Source organism: Mytilus californianus, unplaced genomic scaffold, assembly GCF_021869535.1.
Source record: "Mytilus californianus isolate M0D057914Y unplaced genomic scaffold, xbMytCali1.0.p SCAF_15, whole genome shotgun sequence".
Taxonomy (NCBI): domain Eukaryota; kingdom Metazoa; phylum Mollusca; class Bivalvia; order Mytilida; family Mytilidae; genus Mytilus; species Mytilus californianus.
In genome coordinates, this window is record NW_026262637.1 from 6,852,392 (window position 1) to 6,869,952 (window position 17,561).

A 17,561-nucleotide genomic window follows, 5' to 3' on the forward strand; every position below is an offset into this window, starting at 1 on the left:
GTTGCCTTTATTTATCTGATTGTGATGAATTCTGTAGAACTATAATATAAATGGATATGAGTTTTTAATCGTCCAATGAATCATTGGTCAAGAAAATACTTGTGGATTAAAAAAAAAAAAGTATTTGCGATTTACAGAATGTTAGCACATATATATTAAAAAGATATATTTATATAACCTTTGAGATAATATTAAGTCAGTTATACAAGAAAGTACGATCCACTTTTATTTAAAATATTGATGATTGTGTGTCTGTGTACTGTCATCAAGGTGGAAAGTGTGTAGATGAAGTTAATGCTTACAGTTGTGTATGTGTTCCAGGCTACGCTGGTGTTCATTGTGAACAAGTTGTATTAAGCTTTGTTATCTTTTATTTGATTTGCTGAATGAAACAATATATTTTAGCAATTTTTAAATATGTCTTTGGTAATTTAAATTAAATTGTTAAGATTCCCAATAAGACATTTACAATCTAAATATTTATATTATATCTAGTCAGACAATCAAGTTCTCGTTTGTGTTTTATTTTATCCTTCATTTTTTCACTCGTTATATTTTCAAACTAATATACTGTGAGTAATAGGTAATGTATTCATATATCGTTCTGAGTATAAATATTGTATACTCAAACCCAGTTTATAGGCATTGCATACACTTATTGTCCTGTGTATAGGCATGTTTAACTAAAATAGTCCTGAGTATAAATATTGTATACACAAATAGTCCTAAATATAGATATTGTATATACAAAGTCCTGAGTTTCGAAATTGTATACACAAATAGTCCTGAGTATATATATTGTATACACGCATATTCCTGAGTATAGAACTTGTATACGCAATCGTCCTTTGTATAGATATCGTAAACCTTAAAGTCCTGAGTATATGCCTTGTGTACACAAATCATCAATTGTATAGTAGGCATTGTATACAAAAGTAATCCTGAGTAAAGTAATTGTATACACTTAATAAGCTCGAGAGTAGGTATTTTATACATTAACCGTCCTGAGTATAGACATTATATACATTAATCATCACGAGTATATGCATTGTTTACAAAAATCGGTTTTAGTGTAGCTATTGTATACACAAATCGTCATAAGAATATGTATAGTATACACAAATCGTTCTGAGTTTCAGCATTTGATACACAAATCATCCTGACTATAAGTTTTTTATACACACAAGGTTTTTGAAAATAGGATTTGCATACACAAATTGTCCTGTGTTTATGCATTGAATACACAAATTGTCTTGAGTATAAATAGGATACACCTGGGATACCCCTGAGTCTATTTTCATTATCGCCACCGCCTTTGCAAAAATAATATTTTTTTCGCCACTTTCAAGTTTTTTTGTAATTTGTTTATTTTTGATATAAGGACAAAATACATCAAGCTTGATTACACGTGTACAGTTTCATGTTTGTTCCTTAAGATATTTCCTTTTACATCTAACTCTAAATAGCCAAAATAAAAGAAGTAAAAGTTGAGACATAAAACCATGGTTAAAAAAGGTGCGCTGATAAAGCGATTGTTGAGTACCCACTTCAAAACAATTATTTTATCAAGGTTGTAAAAACAACCATTTAGTTGACATGTGCACCGTTTTACCACACAATTTAATTAAACAATACAATTAACACCGTTATGAATTAGTCCATTTGTTGTCGATATATAACTAATGCAATCAGCTGATTATTGATTTTCTGTCAAAATCGTATTGCGTGAACGAGTTCGAGTATTGTCTGGTCTGATTAGGGAAAAATTCTCAGAAACCTAAAAAGAATAGACAAGAATGACGAAATCAAACCGTTGTATTTGCTCTCCAAAGTCTTTCTCCAATAAAGATGCTAATCGCCACAATTGTTTTTACCTCAAAATGCAAAAATAGCGACCACCAGCAGAATCCCTTGTGTACATAGGCATTGTATACCAAAATCGACATGAATATAAATATCGTATAAATAAATCGTTCTGGGTATAGGCATTGTATTAACAAATCGATATTAGATGATGTAGTATGAGTGCCAATGAGACAACTCTCCATCCAAGTCACTGATTGTAAAAGTAAACCATTACGGCCTGGATATAGGCATTATATGTACAAATCTTCCTGAGTAACGGTTTTGTATATCAACATCGTCCTGAGTATCGATTTTATATACAAACATCGTCCAGATTAAAGGCATTGTATACATATATCGTTTAGTCTATAAGTGTTTTATACACAAATCGTCCTGAGTATAGGTATTGGATAAATTAATAATTCTAAGTATACATATCATATATTCTTATCGTCCTAAGTATGAGTATAGTTATTGTAAACACTTATAGTTTTGAGCATATATACACATATCTATAAGGGTATAGGTATCTTTACATAAATCGTCACTAGTTGAAGTGGTGTACGCACAAATCGTCCTGATGTTATAAAGTGTGTACACAAATTGTCCTGAGTATTTGAAGTGTATACACATATAGTTCTATGTATGTGAAAATAAGGATTATTCTTATTAGTTGAAGTTTGTTATGCTTTATACCGACCTGATGATTCAAACTCCTTCCAACTGACTTTTTCAGTATGTTCTGATGTTGTGCTGTAACACAACTGTTTCATCTTAGGCGGAGACTTAATCGCTCACAAACATGTTTAACCCCATCACATTATGTACATGTCCCTATTCAGGAGCTTGTTATTCAGTTTATTTCACTTCTTGTCATGCCATTGCCTTTCATAGATAACTGTACGATTTGGGTTTGCTCATTAATTATTGCCTTGAGGTGATCTGTAGTTGTTTACACCTTCGTACGATGTTGTCTGATGTATGTTTGTCTCATTGGCAATCACAACACATATACTTATATTTATACTGATTATATGTATTTTATACACAAATTGTTCTTATTATACGCGTTATATACACTGCTCGTGCCGAGTCGCTTTGAACGAACATGAAATGCTGAATCGGAAGTTTCAAAGAAAACAGGTTTTCAATGTTCATCAACCAGTTCTAGAATATATCCGCTAGTCTATTACGGCTTTAGTACCTGTATACCTGTATCGTGTCTGTAGAAATCGGTATGTACTTATCATTTAATAAATTCATAAAACTGTCACAGTATCATCAATAAATAAAATTGTATGGAGAAATTCTCATACTTTTTTCTGTTGAAACATCAAGTATGTAAATTATGCATAAATTCTCCCCCCCCTTAAAAAAGTCCATAAGAATAACTACTAATGAGATACAATATTGAAGTTTTGATTATTAATCATTATATCATTCGTTGTTTGTTATTGTTTCAATATGGATCAGTGATTTAACAACAAAACCGAAACATGTCATTATATAAATACATTGTATGTAACGCATTTGTTTTTAATAATTAGAATAAAATTTCCTTACACATCTGTATTATCGAGAAGGGAGTTAAAAGAACTATTGAATGTTAAGATATTGAATGAAACTATGAGTTACAATTCAGAATGTAGACCATTCCTGTTACTCACTATTTGGTGTAATGTCTTTTTACCGTAAATGATTCAAATATTTTGGCTGCTGGATCCCAATTATTGTCACATAAACCTATTGTGTCTGTTTAGGTTGCTCCCCCAAATTTGTCAATATAACGGAATTATAAACAACTGTCATACAAGTGGGAGCTTAAGCTAGCTATAAACCAGGTTGAACCAACCATTACTTCGAAAAATTCCTCTACTAAGTCAGGAATATGACAATTGTGTTCCACTCGTTCCGTTGATTGATTAAATTTGATTTTGTCAATTTTGATGGACTTCCCCTTTTTGAATATACCATGGAGTTTGGTATTTTTGTTATACTTTTTTTAATAGTTATATCTATATTGATCGTATTCTACTCATCCGTTTACGTTGTAACATTGATTACTTCAAACTGTTCTCGCGTTAGGTTTGTTTCGCACAGTAAAGGTCAACTTGGAACTCATCAAGGAAACCAGGCAAAGAACAATATTTTACATCAAAAGAGATGATTTCAGTTTAAATATTATGGACTTTCTAATTAAACAAACGCCAATTCAACAACATCGATATATGAGGTTGATATCTTGTAGGTAACTGAAATATTCTAGAACCTGTATCCTGATAGTAATGTAAAGATTTAAAATGACTATCCAATGTTTTTGGAATATTGCCTGTTACTTCCCCTTAATCTAGTGTTGCCTCTTCCGACGTATACTTTACTTTGAATGATCTTCCAGAATCTAACATTTTTCATTCTATCATGTCTATTGCTCAAATAGATATCCATTTTTTTTATATATAAAATAGTACGAACTTTATTTAAACGTACACAAGTACTTGTAAATCTTGCGTGCTAAAAATTAATAAATAATAGAACACATATTTATAATCTTCCCATCATTAAGCCCTTTTGTACCTTCTGAGATATTTGATTGATAATGGGTCTTCAAGTTACAGAAAGGGTAATGTATTATTTAAAAAAAAAAGAAATTACCATTTCTTATTAGAAAAAGGAACAAACAACAACAAATTGTAAAACCGCCTAATTGTACAAACAAATGCAATTAAATAAACAAAATAAGTTACATTGCCTCTATTTTGAGTTATATTTATTGCATTAGAATAAGGTCAGTCTGACAAAAGGTCTTTGTTTATTTTTTTACTATTCACGAATTATTTCGAACAATACACATAAAAACAAACGAAAACACCATTTTCAGAAAACTTTCGATCATTTCACTTAATTTCGTTGTTGTAAGTAGTTCGTTTTTACAGACTTCTTCAAAATTTAATTAACATTTTCCATATGCATATTTTATCTTTTGAACATTGGTGAAGAGGACAATTATTTTTAAGTATGTTTCAATATCATGATAATTTTTGATAAATTAAGAGAATTATAGTTGACAATGTAAGCAATCGGAAAGGGTACTAACCGTTAATAGTGTGCGAGTCATGTGTTTCATTGTAAGAAAGACGCTCTTAACGGCATCAAAAGTGAAAGAAATGCAAGTTTTCATTTGCCGATGTTATCTTTGAAGCTCATATTTGACTATGAAAATATCAATACAGCCATGAAACATCAAAACATGAAAACGTTCATGATGTGAATTAACTGGAAGTGTCAGACAAAATCAAAGCAATTCGCGTTGATATAATGCAAACATGAACATTTTTACTGCATTTTTTTTAGAAGTTATGAAATAAGCGATTATTATCACCAGTATCGATCTGCTTCCTGAATTCAGCACTAGAGGAAATAGGATTTCATTCTGATCGTTCGAAGCATACGCATTATTTTTTGCATATGTTGATGTTTTAACGGGAAAGCATGCTAATTGTTCCATGAACAATTTAAATGACAGCTGTTCATTATTAAATATTAAAAAAAATATCGTCTTATCGGTGATGGATATAGTTTGATAATCGGTATATCTTTTATTTTTCCTCAAGTATAATGTAGTAGTTAAACTGAAAGATATTCAATCTGCATATGCAATTTGACTGTATAAGATATGGGACGTTTATTTTATAAAATAAATAAATTATATTTATAATATTTTAGATGTAACCAGACTAAATTTTGATGGAGTGTCTTACTTATCTTCTAGGATTTTCACTTTTGGTGCAAATTATTGCAAAAGGTAAGCTTATCGAAATGTATCATCATTACAGATCGATAAAAAGTGTCAACATTTTATGACTCAAAATTCCAGTTATGGTATAATTTGACGATAAAGACCGAAGTATATTTTTTTATTAATATATTTTGTTGGGTTGCTTTCGTATTGATCACTGCATCTTCTTTCATTCACTATCAATGCAGATTGTTATCCGTGAAAAAATCTTATTAAAATAAATTAAGAATAATGAATCCATGATCAAATTACAAACGATTATGGCTGACGTAACAATTGTGAAATATAAGTCCAACATATATTATTTCTTAATATTTATTTTTATTGTTGAACACTAAAACACTCCAATTTTACAGATATATTTCTAAACCAAGATATTTCCTTAAGTAAAAAGGCAGCCACAAAATTTTTAGTTCGTCGCAAGAGGGACTGGTGGACGTCAGCTAATGAAGAATGTAGAGAGGGCTGTTCTTGGGAAGAATGTGAGGAGAATTCGTCATCTAGAGAGGGAGGCGTTAGTATATTTAAATAAATATGATAAATAAAAGTGTTACTGATTACTTTTATTAGATTTGAACTTCTTCAAGAAGCTTAACAATCTTTGTATTCTTTGGTCTGGTTTTTCGAGAAAGCAAATCGTTAAAATATATCTAATCTCACGATACGACTTTAAATTGGAATATCTAAAGAATACTAATCAAAACTGTAATAAGTTAGTCCTAATACAAATGATTTTAGGGCATTCGTTTTCCATTAAAGTAACACATTTAGTTTACTCTAATAAGAATAATAAAGTTATACAAAGAATGGTAATGATGAGTTAAGATGTAATATAATTTATATAAAAATTTCACAGCAACAGCAAACTTCCAAATCAAATCTGTGTATCTATGAAAGAGGTTAGTAGATATTTTAATATTTGGAGCATGGAAATCGATGAACCACTAATTTGTCCGTCCAACACAGGCCAAGTTCATTGAAATAAAAAAAAAACATCACAAAAGACAATACGGACACTACTGACACGGGCAAGAAAGATGCAATGAACTGTACATTTTCATTATTAATCTTTTCACTGCAACTAAAATTACCTTGCACACAATTGCATGGTATTACATTCATAGAACCAGGAAATACAACAGACAAACGAACACGAAAAGGCGTTGTTTTAATTTCACTGTCATAAATTTAACGTTCAACAATTATTATGGAAAACTTTATACAATTAATAATCAAAACGTTGTTGTTATTTTTAGAGAGAAATCATGAAAAAATACAAATGCAGATCGTATTCCTGTTCTTCAGGATGTACAAATACCAATTCTAACTACGGACATATAAATTATCTAACTGTTGGATGTATCGGTAAGGCATATGGAAATATGAATAATTTTGTGGTTGGATGTATTAAGAAGTAAACATGCACTTCATCTCACTCTTTTATCTGGTGTTAAAATGTCATTAAAGTAGTATTTTAAAACAAATGTTACAAAGTTAAAAGGATGAAGTATTTAAATGAGTTTTACCTGATTTAATGTTATATAAGTTAATGAATAAATTGATAAGCTAATAAATGAATTAAATCTCTACGCACAGTTTTCATTAGTGTAACACTACTTTTAGTTCATGGAGGATGGTCTTCTTGGGGAAGTTGGTCTTCTTGTACAAAATCTTGTGGAAGTGGAACCAGGTATCATACACGATCGTGTAACAATCCTAGTCGCAAAAATGGTGGAAATTACTGCTCGGGTAGCAGTTCGTATTACGCCTCCTGCAATACACAGGGATGTCCAAGTAAGTAGTGGAGATACCAGGTTGATTAAACAGAATATTTATGTTAGATAGTTTGTGGTAAAAACCAAATTTATACTGCTATAATTAATCATAATGAAACACATAATCATTTTGACATATCTTTAATTAAAAAGTTTAAGAGCTATTTTAGAGGGAGAGTCTTATTTATTATTTTTTATTTTTTTTTCGTGTTTAGATTTTTTTTACCTGTTTACGTGTTGCATCATACAAATTTACATCAAGTATCACTCGTCCATAAATGATATTGATATAGTATTAGATGCATGCCTATCTTATATATGCTATAGCAGTCAATGACACGGAAAATATTATTGGTTATCCGAATATCATAGATATGTTTGTACTTCAATTTTGCAAACTAAAGTCTTACAATGACATATAATAAACATATATCGATACCGAGGGGACATTTAGGATATATAATTTGAAAAGGTCAGACAACTCCATTGCTAAAAAAGGTGAAATATTACGACGAAAATACACAGGTCCATAGCACCAAACAGATGCTTAAAACTGAACCAAAATACAAACCAAGGGCACCACGCTAGATCCAGTATTTACTGCTACTTTAGTGGCAGATGTTACTCATGTTAAAATCCAATGATCAATGAAAAGACATTGCACAATATCAAGTGTGGAAACTTCGATGTATGCAACTTTCTACCCTTAGACATGGTCAAATGTGAAAATTTGAAATAATCATGCAAAGTTAAAAAAAAATAATTATATCAATCGAATAAAAAACCTTTAAACATTTCTATTATGTAGTTAATGGAGGTTGGTCGTCATGGGGAAGTTATGGATCTTGTTCTAAAGATTGTGGAACTGGCTATAAATATAGCTACAGATACTGTAATAATCCATCACCAGCTAATGGCGGGGCGTCTTGTTTGGGTAGTACTGTGACAAGTAGTGCCTGTAACACTCAGGCATGTCCAGGTATGATGCATTGTGTCACATAATAACAAACAATAGGTTATATTCATTTTGTCCACTTTCAAACAAATTGATAATTACATATGTTCCCAAAGTAAAAAGAATTTCATTTTGTGTAAATTATGATTTAATTCTTCTTCTAAACTATGATAAATTTAATTACATATTATATAAATATGCCTATAAGTTACTATATTATGCATTATCACATACTTAGAGTGAATAACTTATAATTTTTACAGTATGATAATAGCATTAAGTTTACGTGAATTCCATATTTTCCGAAAGGTGCTTAGCGGTCTTATATGAAAAAAATATCGCAAAACAAATGTTAGGAAAATGATACAATAAATGCATTTTTCAAAGTTTCAAGCATAATTTAGCAAGTTACTTTACAAATGTTGAATTTTCCAAACAGTGTTCATTATGTTTTGATGATTTTTTTTATCGTCAATATAAAAATATATTATACTGTTATTTTTCTCCACTGTTGAGGCATATGATAGAAAGATTTCATATCGGATGTATTACATTTGGCGTCCGTCGTCCGTAAACTTTTCACTTTTTGAACTTCTACTTGAGAACCACCTAAAGGATCAATATATTAAACTGTTATTTTTCTCCGTTGTTGAAGCGTATGGTAAAAAAATTATAACATGTCATTTTTCATATCAGATGTATTATCAGCCCTCGAGCCTTCGGCTCTTGGGCTGATATTGAACCTTGCGCTGATAATACATCTGATATGAAAAATGCCGGCTCGAGGGCTGATAATGACCGAGGGCTGATAATTCATCTGATATGAAAAATGACATGTAATAATCTGATATTATTAATGCACAACATATAAATAGCTTTTTGCAGCCTTTGTTTAATTCACATATATAAGCGAAAGAAATGTAAAATGGGTCTATATCAATTGTTAAAGATCGAACAGTGACATGTAGATTTGTAGATATCTTTATTGATAAGCATCTTGTATTCGCAATCCTAAATATCAAGGACTAAATTTTAATGAATCTTTTAACGGAATAATCAAATCCATAGAAATGGAGGGAGCAGGGCATGACTATCAATCAATAACCTTTACTTTCAGTTTCTAATTGCTTCGTTAACTTAATTGATAAAATCATGTTTTGACAGTGAATGGAGTATGGAGTGAATGGTCAAAGTTTAGCGCTTGTCCAGTGACTTGCGGAGGCGGTACCAACACCCGGACCAGAGCATGTGACAATCCTGCTCCTGCTCACGGAGGAAACGGTTGTGATGGTATAACCAGCGATAGTGGAGTATGTAATACTCTAGCCTGTCCAAGTATGTATTATAAATGCCTTTATTAAGGATACCAATAGTATATTTTAATAGGAATATGTTGTAGTATCATAAAATTTTATTTTCCTCAATCAAGCAATTTACTCTGAGATTGAAATTATGTAGGGTCATTTTGATTTTTTCCGTTTTAACGTTGTTTTAAAGTTTCAAAAAACCTTGACGATTAATATTCATTTGCACATTAATAATGATGTGTATAATACATTTGAATGATCTTGGCCGTTTTCAACAATGATCTCTGATTGCAGATTATTGCGGGACTGGTCCCTGTCAAAATGGAGCAACTTGTGCGAATATTCACTATGGTTACCAATGCTCCTGTTTAATAGGATTCGAAGGCACTAATTGTGAAACAAGTAAGTTTAGATTGTCTTAAATAACTTTCTTCGGTGCGAAAGAGAGCGAAAGTTTTGAAAGTCAAATATATAAAATGATTGTGAGTCAAAAGATGCACAAAAAAGCAAAAAACAACTTTATCTTAAAGAGAGTTGAATTAAATAATTTTCTTGAAGGCAAACTTACTATAAAACTGTATCATTTAACCCATTTTACCATTAACACTAATTGTATTAACTAGAAGGTTTGACGTAAAATGAATAACAAAAATCGAATGTATATGTTGCATGGTTTGCCAGTCTCTTTAAAAGGATAACTCATGTTTTAATCTGCATAATATCTAAAGATATCTATATTCTAAATGCAAAACACGAAATTATGCATTTCATTCGGTTTGTTTCTTTCTCTTATGGTTGTAGCCTGTTATCTATTTTCCACACGACGAGATATTTCTCCTGTCATCCTGAACGTAGTGTCAGATGAAAAATTAACACGAAAGATACTTGAATTTAGAAGGCCTTTTTTGCAATATGTTTGTGTGAAATTCGACATTTCCATCGTCTATTCGTTAGGTCAACGATTGAACAACGGACCCTTGACAATGGAGATTTGTGATTTTTACGATGATATACCAAAAACTTTTGGGTCAAACTGGATTCCATTCTGAAGCTCAGAAAAAGCTTGAAAACGTATACGTAGTATGTAACAGGAGTCTGGATTCCAGAAGCACTTTCTTCTATACCGTAGGCGGAATATAATGAAATGAAGCCTGCGAAATCGGAAATATTTCACCAGAAGTTTCGTTTTAGGCTTGTTTATTATCTTATTAAATTAAATAACCCGAGTTGATATCAAGCGATATCCATTTTGTACTCTTTAAAAAGCTTGTCATTAAAATTAATATGCTTTAATAAAATGATGTCATATCGGACTGAAGAGATCTTAATCGAAATGTTAAATGCTAAAAGAAAGAAAATGTATTACTGATATGAAGCTGGATGTATTCATTAAAGCAAGAAAAATCATCTAGTAAGAATTACATATAAAACAGACTGAGAAACCGATCTGATTATCATTTTAGATATAGATGATTGTGTCTCTGTGGATTGTCGACACGGCGGAAAGTGTATAGATGAGGTGAATGCTTACAGTTGTGAATGTATTCCCGGATACTCTGGCCTTCATTGTGAACAAGGTATTATATATATATATATATTGACATGCAAAATATATCTTAAAAATTTACAATGGACTGTAATAGCAAGCGGAACTAATAATAATATTAAAATCAGACAATCAAGTTCTCCGCCTTTTTCCCTTTGTGTCAATTCTATTTTCAGGTAGATGACAATGTATCACGATAGTTTGTATGTTTTTAAAGAAAGTGAAGGCATGCGTAAATTATACGTGACATATTTTATAGCAGATCCTGCTACGTGAACGGTTTTTTATTTCGTCGTTCGGAATTATATTTTTTATTTGAAAACTTCATGGCGGCGCAAGTCACCAGGAACGTTTGGAATATAAGGAGGTACGTACTGTAAACTTTAAAATCTAATCATCAACATCCTCCTTATCACATCTTGAAAAAACTTACATTTACATGTCGAACTTGACACTTTAGCCTTAAAAGTGTCATTGTACCAATATCAAGCGTAGTGCTGTTTTTAAAAGAAAACATCTTTGATTAATTTTATGCATCCGAGGCGCTTTTCTGGATATTCCTTCATTAAGAACGCTCAAATCCAAACATTTGAAAAACAAGGATGTATAAAACAAAAATACTTGAAAAGCTCAGAGATCAAATGTGCCTAAGAAGTAGCTAAATTCATCTATGGCAAACCTTGCCTGATAATATTAAGATTTTTAATGTATCAACGGAGGAGTTTCGAAAAATAAGATTATGATCCACAGCGAAAAGTAAAATCACAAAAATCCTGAACTTCGAGGAAAATTCAAAACGGAAAGTCCCTAATCAAATGGCAAAATCAAATGATAAAAAACACATCAAACGAATGGACAACAACTGTCATATTCCTGACTTGGTACAAGCCATTACTCATATTTTCAAACAAAAATATTTTTATTTCCTTCTAGCAATGCATACCTTAGTGGATTAAACTGTTTTGTTTACGCTCTTTTTGTTTTAATGCTTTTTTTACAGAAAAAAAACAATGACACTGTTAGAAAAAACAAATTTTCATATAAAAATTCAATCTGATTGAAATACAGATCATGTATCCACACTTCGCTTGCAAGGATCTGACAACGCTCCGTTCTACTTTCTGTTTTAAAGACCTTTCGGGATCTTCTGGTTTATTCTTAAAAAAAACACATCTTCAAATATTTGCTGCTTGAAATATCAATGGCTGGTGTAATGATTGTCACAACAGAACGGGGCAAAGCATGGACACACGATATATTTTAATCAGATTGATAAAACAAGGAAATATAAAAAAAAATAATGCCAATTAAAAAAACATTTGAATATATTCGATATTTTCGAGTTTTACTGATAAGCACTTTGGTAGCATCCAGATAGCTTCATTTTACCTAAAAGCATACGACACAGGAAAAAAATTTCTCAGATTTTCAATACCTGGAACCCTTACTAAAAGATGGCTGGATCTATTTTCCAGTGATGACCTTATAAATCGCAAATATTCAATAGCATTAACTCCCAATTCTAAAATATGGTTGATGTATTTTTTTTTAATTATCTCCTAACTATGGTAATTAAGAAACATGTAGTCAACGGTGGTTTTCACGAATCTTCGATGTGTTAATTCATTTGTCTTGACATTTGTGAAAATGACAAAGTTATAATTATCAGATACCACCACCCTAACGTTTCTCCAATTAGAATGTATAGCAACTTTGAGTGAGACCTTTTCATACATTTTGGTTTACCGCGAGAGTTATGAAATATTTTTTTATTGATAAATATAATAGATAAGTTACATGTACACAAGAACTTATATATATTTTGCGTGTTAGATTTAATAAGTATGTAAGATTTTGTCTTCTCTTACAATTTCTCGTTCAATTATGCCTGTTTACCTTTTTTTTTAAATACACTGCAAATTGCAATAGAATGCCTTAGCAAATATTAACAACTAATTATAAAAAAAAGTTGAGTACAGATATGTCAAGAAGATTAACTTTTGTCTTATTTTTTTAAAGAAAAAACAAAGTCAACATTAATTATTTGTATGCCATAAGTTAAATTAGTCGTAATTATCAGTAAGTTGGACATTGTCATCATTATTTTAATGTGGACAATTTTGAATTTAAAAAAAAAGTCAAAAAATAATCTTCTTGACACATCTGTAATCACTTTATTTAATAAACTAGTCTTTAAAAAAGTTAATGCAATGTATTTTACCACAACCATATTGATAAGATCATGTACTTTCGAGTCATAGATTTGATCTAAGAAAAAAAGTCAAAAGAAGATTTTACAACTCGTGTAAGAAAAACATTTTAAAAACATCAACAAAACAGGAGAAAAGTTATAATTTAAAGAATATCGTGAAAAATAAATACATATGTATAGAAAGATCGTGCTTCGTATAAAATGCTATATATGGAAATGATTGAATGTTAAAAATAAAGATAAAAAAATACATGTTTTCAATTTAGAAAATGCATTTCATACAATTCAGCCTCATACTATCATAAAAGATAATAAAATGTTACAGACCAAAAAAAAACAAAAAAACCAAATGAACACAAAAAGGAAAAAAAAAAAACACGAACAAAAACAATAACAATAACAAAACAAATGAACAAATAATCGGTGCAATTTTTAAGATAAGTATATTTTGTTAGTGTAATTTGATAATACGCTCATCGATTTTCTCAATTGTGTAATTTCCTGTATAATTGTTCAACTAATTCTTTTTTTTTGATGAGTAAAAAAAACAATGGTTAAGTAGCATATGCAAAATTACTTATAAATTGTGCGTGTTAAAATTTAATAAATATGAAAGATCTAATCTTCTTTAAGATCTTTAAGATTTTACGTTAAATCATACCTGCTTACCCTTTTGAATACCTAAACAAATTACAATAAAATGCCAATGCAACTTTGGCTTTTCATTTGTTATTATGAATCAAATAAGCTGCAATTAACATTGCTGTTAATTATTCAACAATGTTTTTAAATATGCTACTATTGTTCGGTAAACATATGTTCTAGATCGAAAGATAATCCTCTTGACACGTATGTACTAATTTTTTAAAATTTAAACAAGTTGATAAAGAGGAATGTATTAAATACTAAGTATGAATATGTTGAACTTTTCCAGTACATTCGATACATAAACTATAAGAGTATAGTAGTTTTACACCTTTGTGTTTGTATTTTGTTTTTATAAACAATAATGAAATGGAAGAAAACGATTATTTCAAGATTATTGGAAAAAAGTAAATAAAATGAGCATGACTCATTTGAAGTATAAATTTTAAAAATTAATGAATGAATAAAAAATAATGATAAATGATTGAATGAAGAAAAACACTCTTTCAATTAAGTATACATATGTATTTATATATCAACGTTTTGTTGATTTAATGAAACATCAATGTTAAAACTTATGTTTAAAAAATATATACCGTAAGACTCATTCCCAAATAGACTGCTGAAAACTACATCGAAATGCATTTAAAACACATTTTGTTGATTTAGGCTTTTGGCTAAAACTTAGTCGTTAATGATTAAATTTTGATAAAATGTCTTCGCTACTAGTTTTCTCTCTCTTTTACTGAAGCAGGTTGTTGCTGAAAGTAAGAAATTTTAACAAAGTTGTAGCCCGAGGTAGGATATTTTGATAAATATCGTACCATGCACCAACAAGAAAAAAGAATATAAATAGTCATTTTCGGTAAGTATTCACTCCCTCAAAATTAGTTAGAGTAATAAAATGAAGATTATTTACATGAAATCAGACAAAAAAGGGAAAACAGTTTTCAATGTATGATATATTTAACCTAATACATTTCAGTAGTAATCAAAGCAATGTATAGGACTTTCATTAAATCTTGTAGATTTCCATTATTAACGGATAATATGCTTTTACTGCAAATTTAAATAGATTTAAACAAATCTCATATTTTTAAAAATCGTTCAAGTCATACTGATAAAATATAAGATATAATAACTCTACAGCTGTTATTAGAACAAAGACGATGAAAAGACAGCCTCGAAAAATGGACTGGTGGACAAAATAGAGAAGAATCTTACTGAAACAAGAGAAGAGGAGAACAACAAGTTATAACTTTTTATGTACATATTCATATTACAGTGTAAATTAGTTGCTACAATGTGACGAGAATACGCACTCACACCATACGAAAGTATATAAATACAGTTCTTGTATATATATGACTTTCTTTAAACGCTTTGAGTAAACCCCATGGTAAAATAAGAATATATTGTTTGGCGTGTGATCGACAACATCATGACTTGTTAGGGCTGTTCACTCCCACATCGTATGCAGTAATAAATTAACACGAAAACATAAACAAACATTGAAACGAATTTGGTTAAAGCCCATTATCTCATCTATAAATTTTTATTAAAAAGTAATTATACCCTCGAAAACGATATAGGTCTAAATATGACGTCATTAAACACTGTATCGATGCCTACTGTGACGTGATAGCATGAATATTATGACATTGGAAATGAACCGTATAAAGGCATTTATCGGTCGTCCCACTATCTGTATCACTCTGCTCATCTCTTAATAAAATTGCATATCACGGCTTTGTGATTTCAAAGACGTTGACCCGGCCTTAATAACTTTGACCCGGACATATCACTGACATCATATTATATGAACCGACGTTGATAAGATTGTTCCGGACTTATCACGTCATCTTCCTGTTTTCTGGTGAAACAAAGGAAATACTCGTTTCTATCATGCAAAATACGCAAATACAACCCGATAAATCGATTATCTTGTTGTCTGCATATTTATATTGTAAAATATCAGCTGCTCGACACATTATGAAGCCTTTTTGATCTCGTTTGCTGCGCTCACTCGACAAAAAGCTTCATGTTGTGACTCGCTGCTGATATTTTACGATATCAATATGCAGACAACCTGATAATCGGTACGAATTTGGAAGATGGCTCAGCATCATTTTTAAATGTGATAACAGAATATAACAAAAATCATTTCCATCTTTTCCGAACGAAACACACACAATAATAACATCATCATAATTTTAAAAATTCATCCTTACTATCTACAACTGTAAATCGTTTAAGCATTTTTCTACGCCTTAACGTTAATATGACAAATGTATTCAATTACGGGAACAGTAAATATTTCCCTTGACCTAGAGCGCTTCGATCGGAAATAATCACCTACATTATACTATTAGAATAGACATAATTCAGAGGGGGTTGCATTTCTATTGATTAAACAACGGGTTGGCCTTTTATGATAATCTTTTACCCTTTACCATCGCGCGTGGTAAAATATTTGATAAAATTCAAATAAATTCAAGCCCCTATTAATAATTTTATTATTTGTTTCATTTACACATTTCATAAGTATTCGCTTTTAAACAGTAACGTGTCATTAAAGTCAACATGAGATTTTGAAGTTTGATTCCCTATTCATGGATTAAATATTGGTGGACTGATATTTGTCTTATTGTCACTATTCAGTCATAGTGTTGTCGGTTTTCTTCCTATAGGTTTTGGTTAACTTCTTAATATTCATTTTCTCGTTTTTGGATTGAATTATATATTAAACGAAAAAAACCCACTTCATATAAAAATAAAGAGATGTTGTATGATTGCAAATGAGACAACCATCCACCAAAATTCAAATGGAGTAGATGTAAGCAATTATAACCAACCGTACAACAATGAGAAAAACCCAAACCTTATACGCGGCTATCAAAGGCCCCGACATGAACAAGATGAAACAATTTAATTGAGAAAAGAGGGACGAAAGATACAAGAGGGACAGTCAAACTCATAGATCGAAAACAAACTGACAACGCCATGGCCAAAAATAAAAAGACTTATAAAAAATAACGACCTCTGTTCATTTGAGTAGACGAACAATAACATGACTCAATTGACTTCAATCAGAACAGTGCTTATTTGACTGCTGTGTTAAATTCCGAAAATGGACTAAAAGATAATGACTTAATGATTTATTGTTCAGTCTTTTTTACAAGAGCTGTTCAGATCAAAATGACCGTTCCAGAATCAAAATTGTTGTACTTGTGGCAGATGAAGGAGTCAAGAGATAGTTTGAACCCATATTTGCATCGACAATAGCAGTTATTGGAAATATAAGATATTGAATCTATGAATCTTGAATCGAGGCTTTATCTGATTAAATATTAACCTCATGCAAAAAGAAGTAATTACATTATTTGATCTATGTATTTGCTGATATTGATGAATGTGTCTCATCTCCATGCCAACATGAAAGTACATGTACTGATAGAGTAAACGCATACACCTGCATAT

The 17,561-nt window shown here is 30.5% G+C and overlaps 1 protein-coding gene across 19 annotated transcripts in view; it reads left to right on the forward strand.

The window, feature by feature from the left end:
• Nucleotides 1-5,525: 5,525 nt before the first annotated feature.
• LOC127725285 (neurogenic locus Notch protein-like) overlaps nucleotides 5,526-17,561 on the forward strand; it is a 63,256-nt gene continuing 51,220 nt past the window's right edge. For all 19 annotated transcript variants that reach the window (XM_052232198.1, XM_052232203.1, XM_052232207.1 and 16 more), the window contains exons 1-8: nucleotides 5,526-5,647; nucleotides 5,998-6,155; nucleotides 6,898-7,006; nucleotides 7,265-7,435; nucleotides 8,225-8,395; nucleotides 9,536-9,706; nucleotides 9,973-10,080; nucleotides 11,142-11,255. In XM_052232198.1, coding sequence (XP_052088158.1) covers nucleotides 5,590-5,647; nucleotides 5,998-6,155; nucleotides 6,898-7,006; nucleotides 7,265-7,435; nucleotides 8,225-8,395; nucleotides 9,536-9,706; nucleotides 9,973-10,080; nucleotides 11,142-11,255 — 1,060 coding nt within the window. In that variant the 5' untranslated portion in view covers nucleotides 5,526-5,589. The remainder of the gene's footprint in view (nucleotides 5,648-5,997; nucleotides 6,156-6,897; nucleotides 7,007-7,264; nucleotides 7,436-8,224; nucleotides 8,396-9,535; nucleotides 9,707-9,972; nucleotides 10,081-11,141; nucleotides 11,256-17,561) is intronic.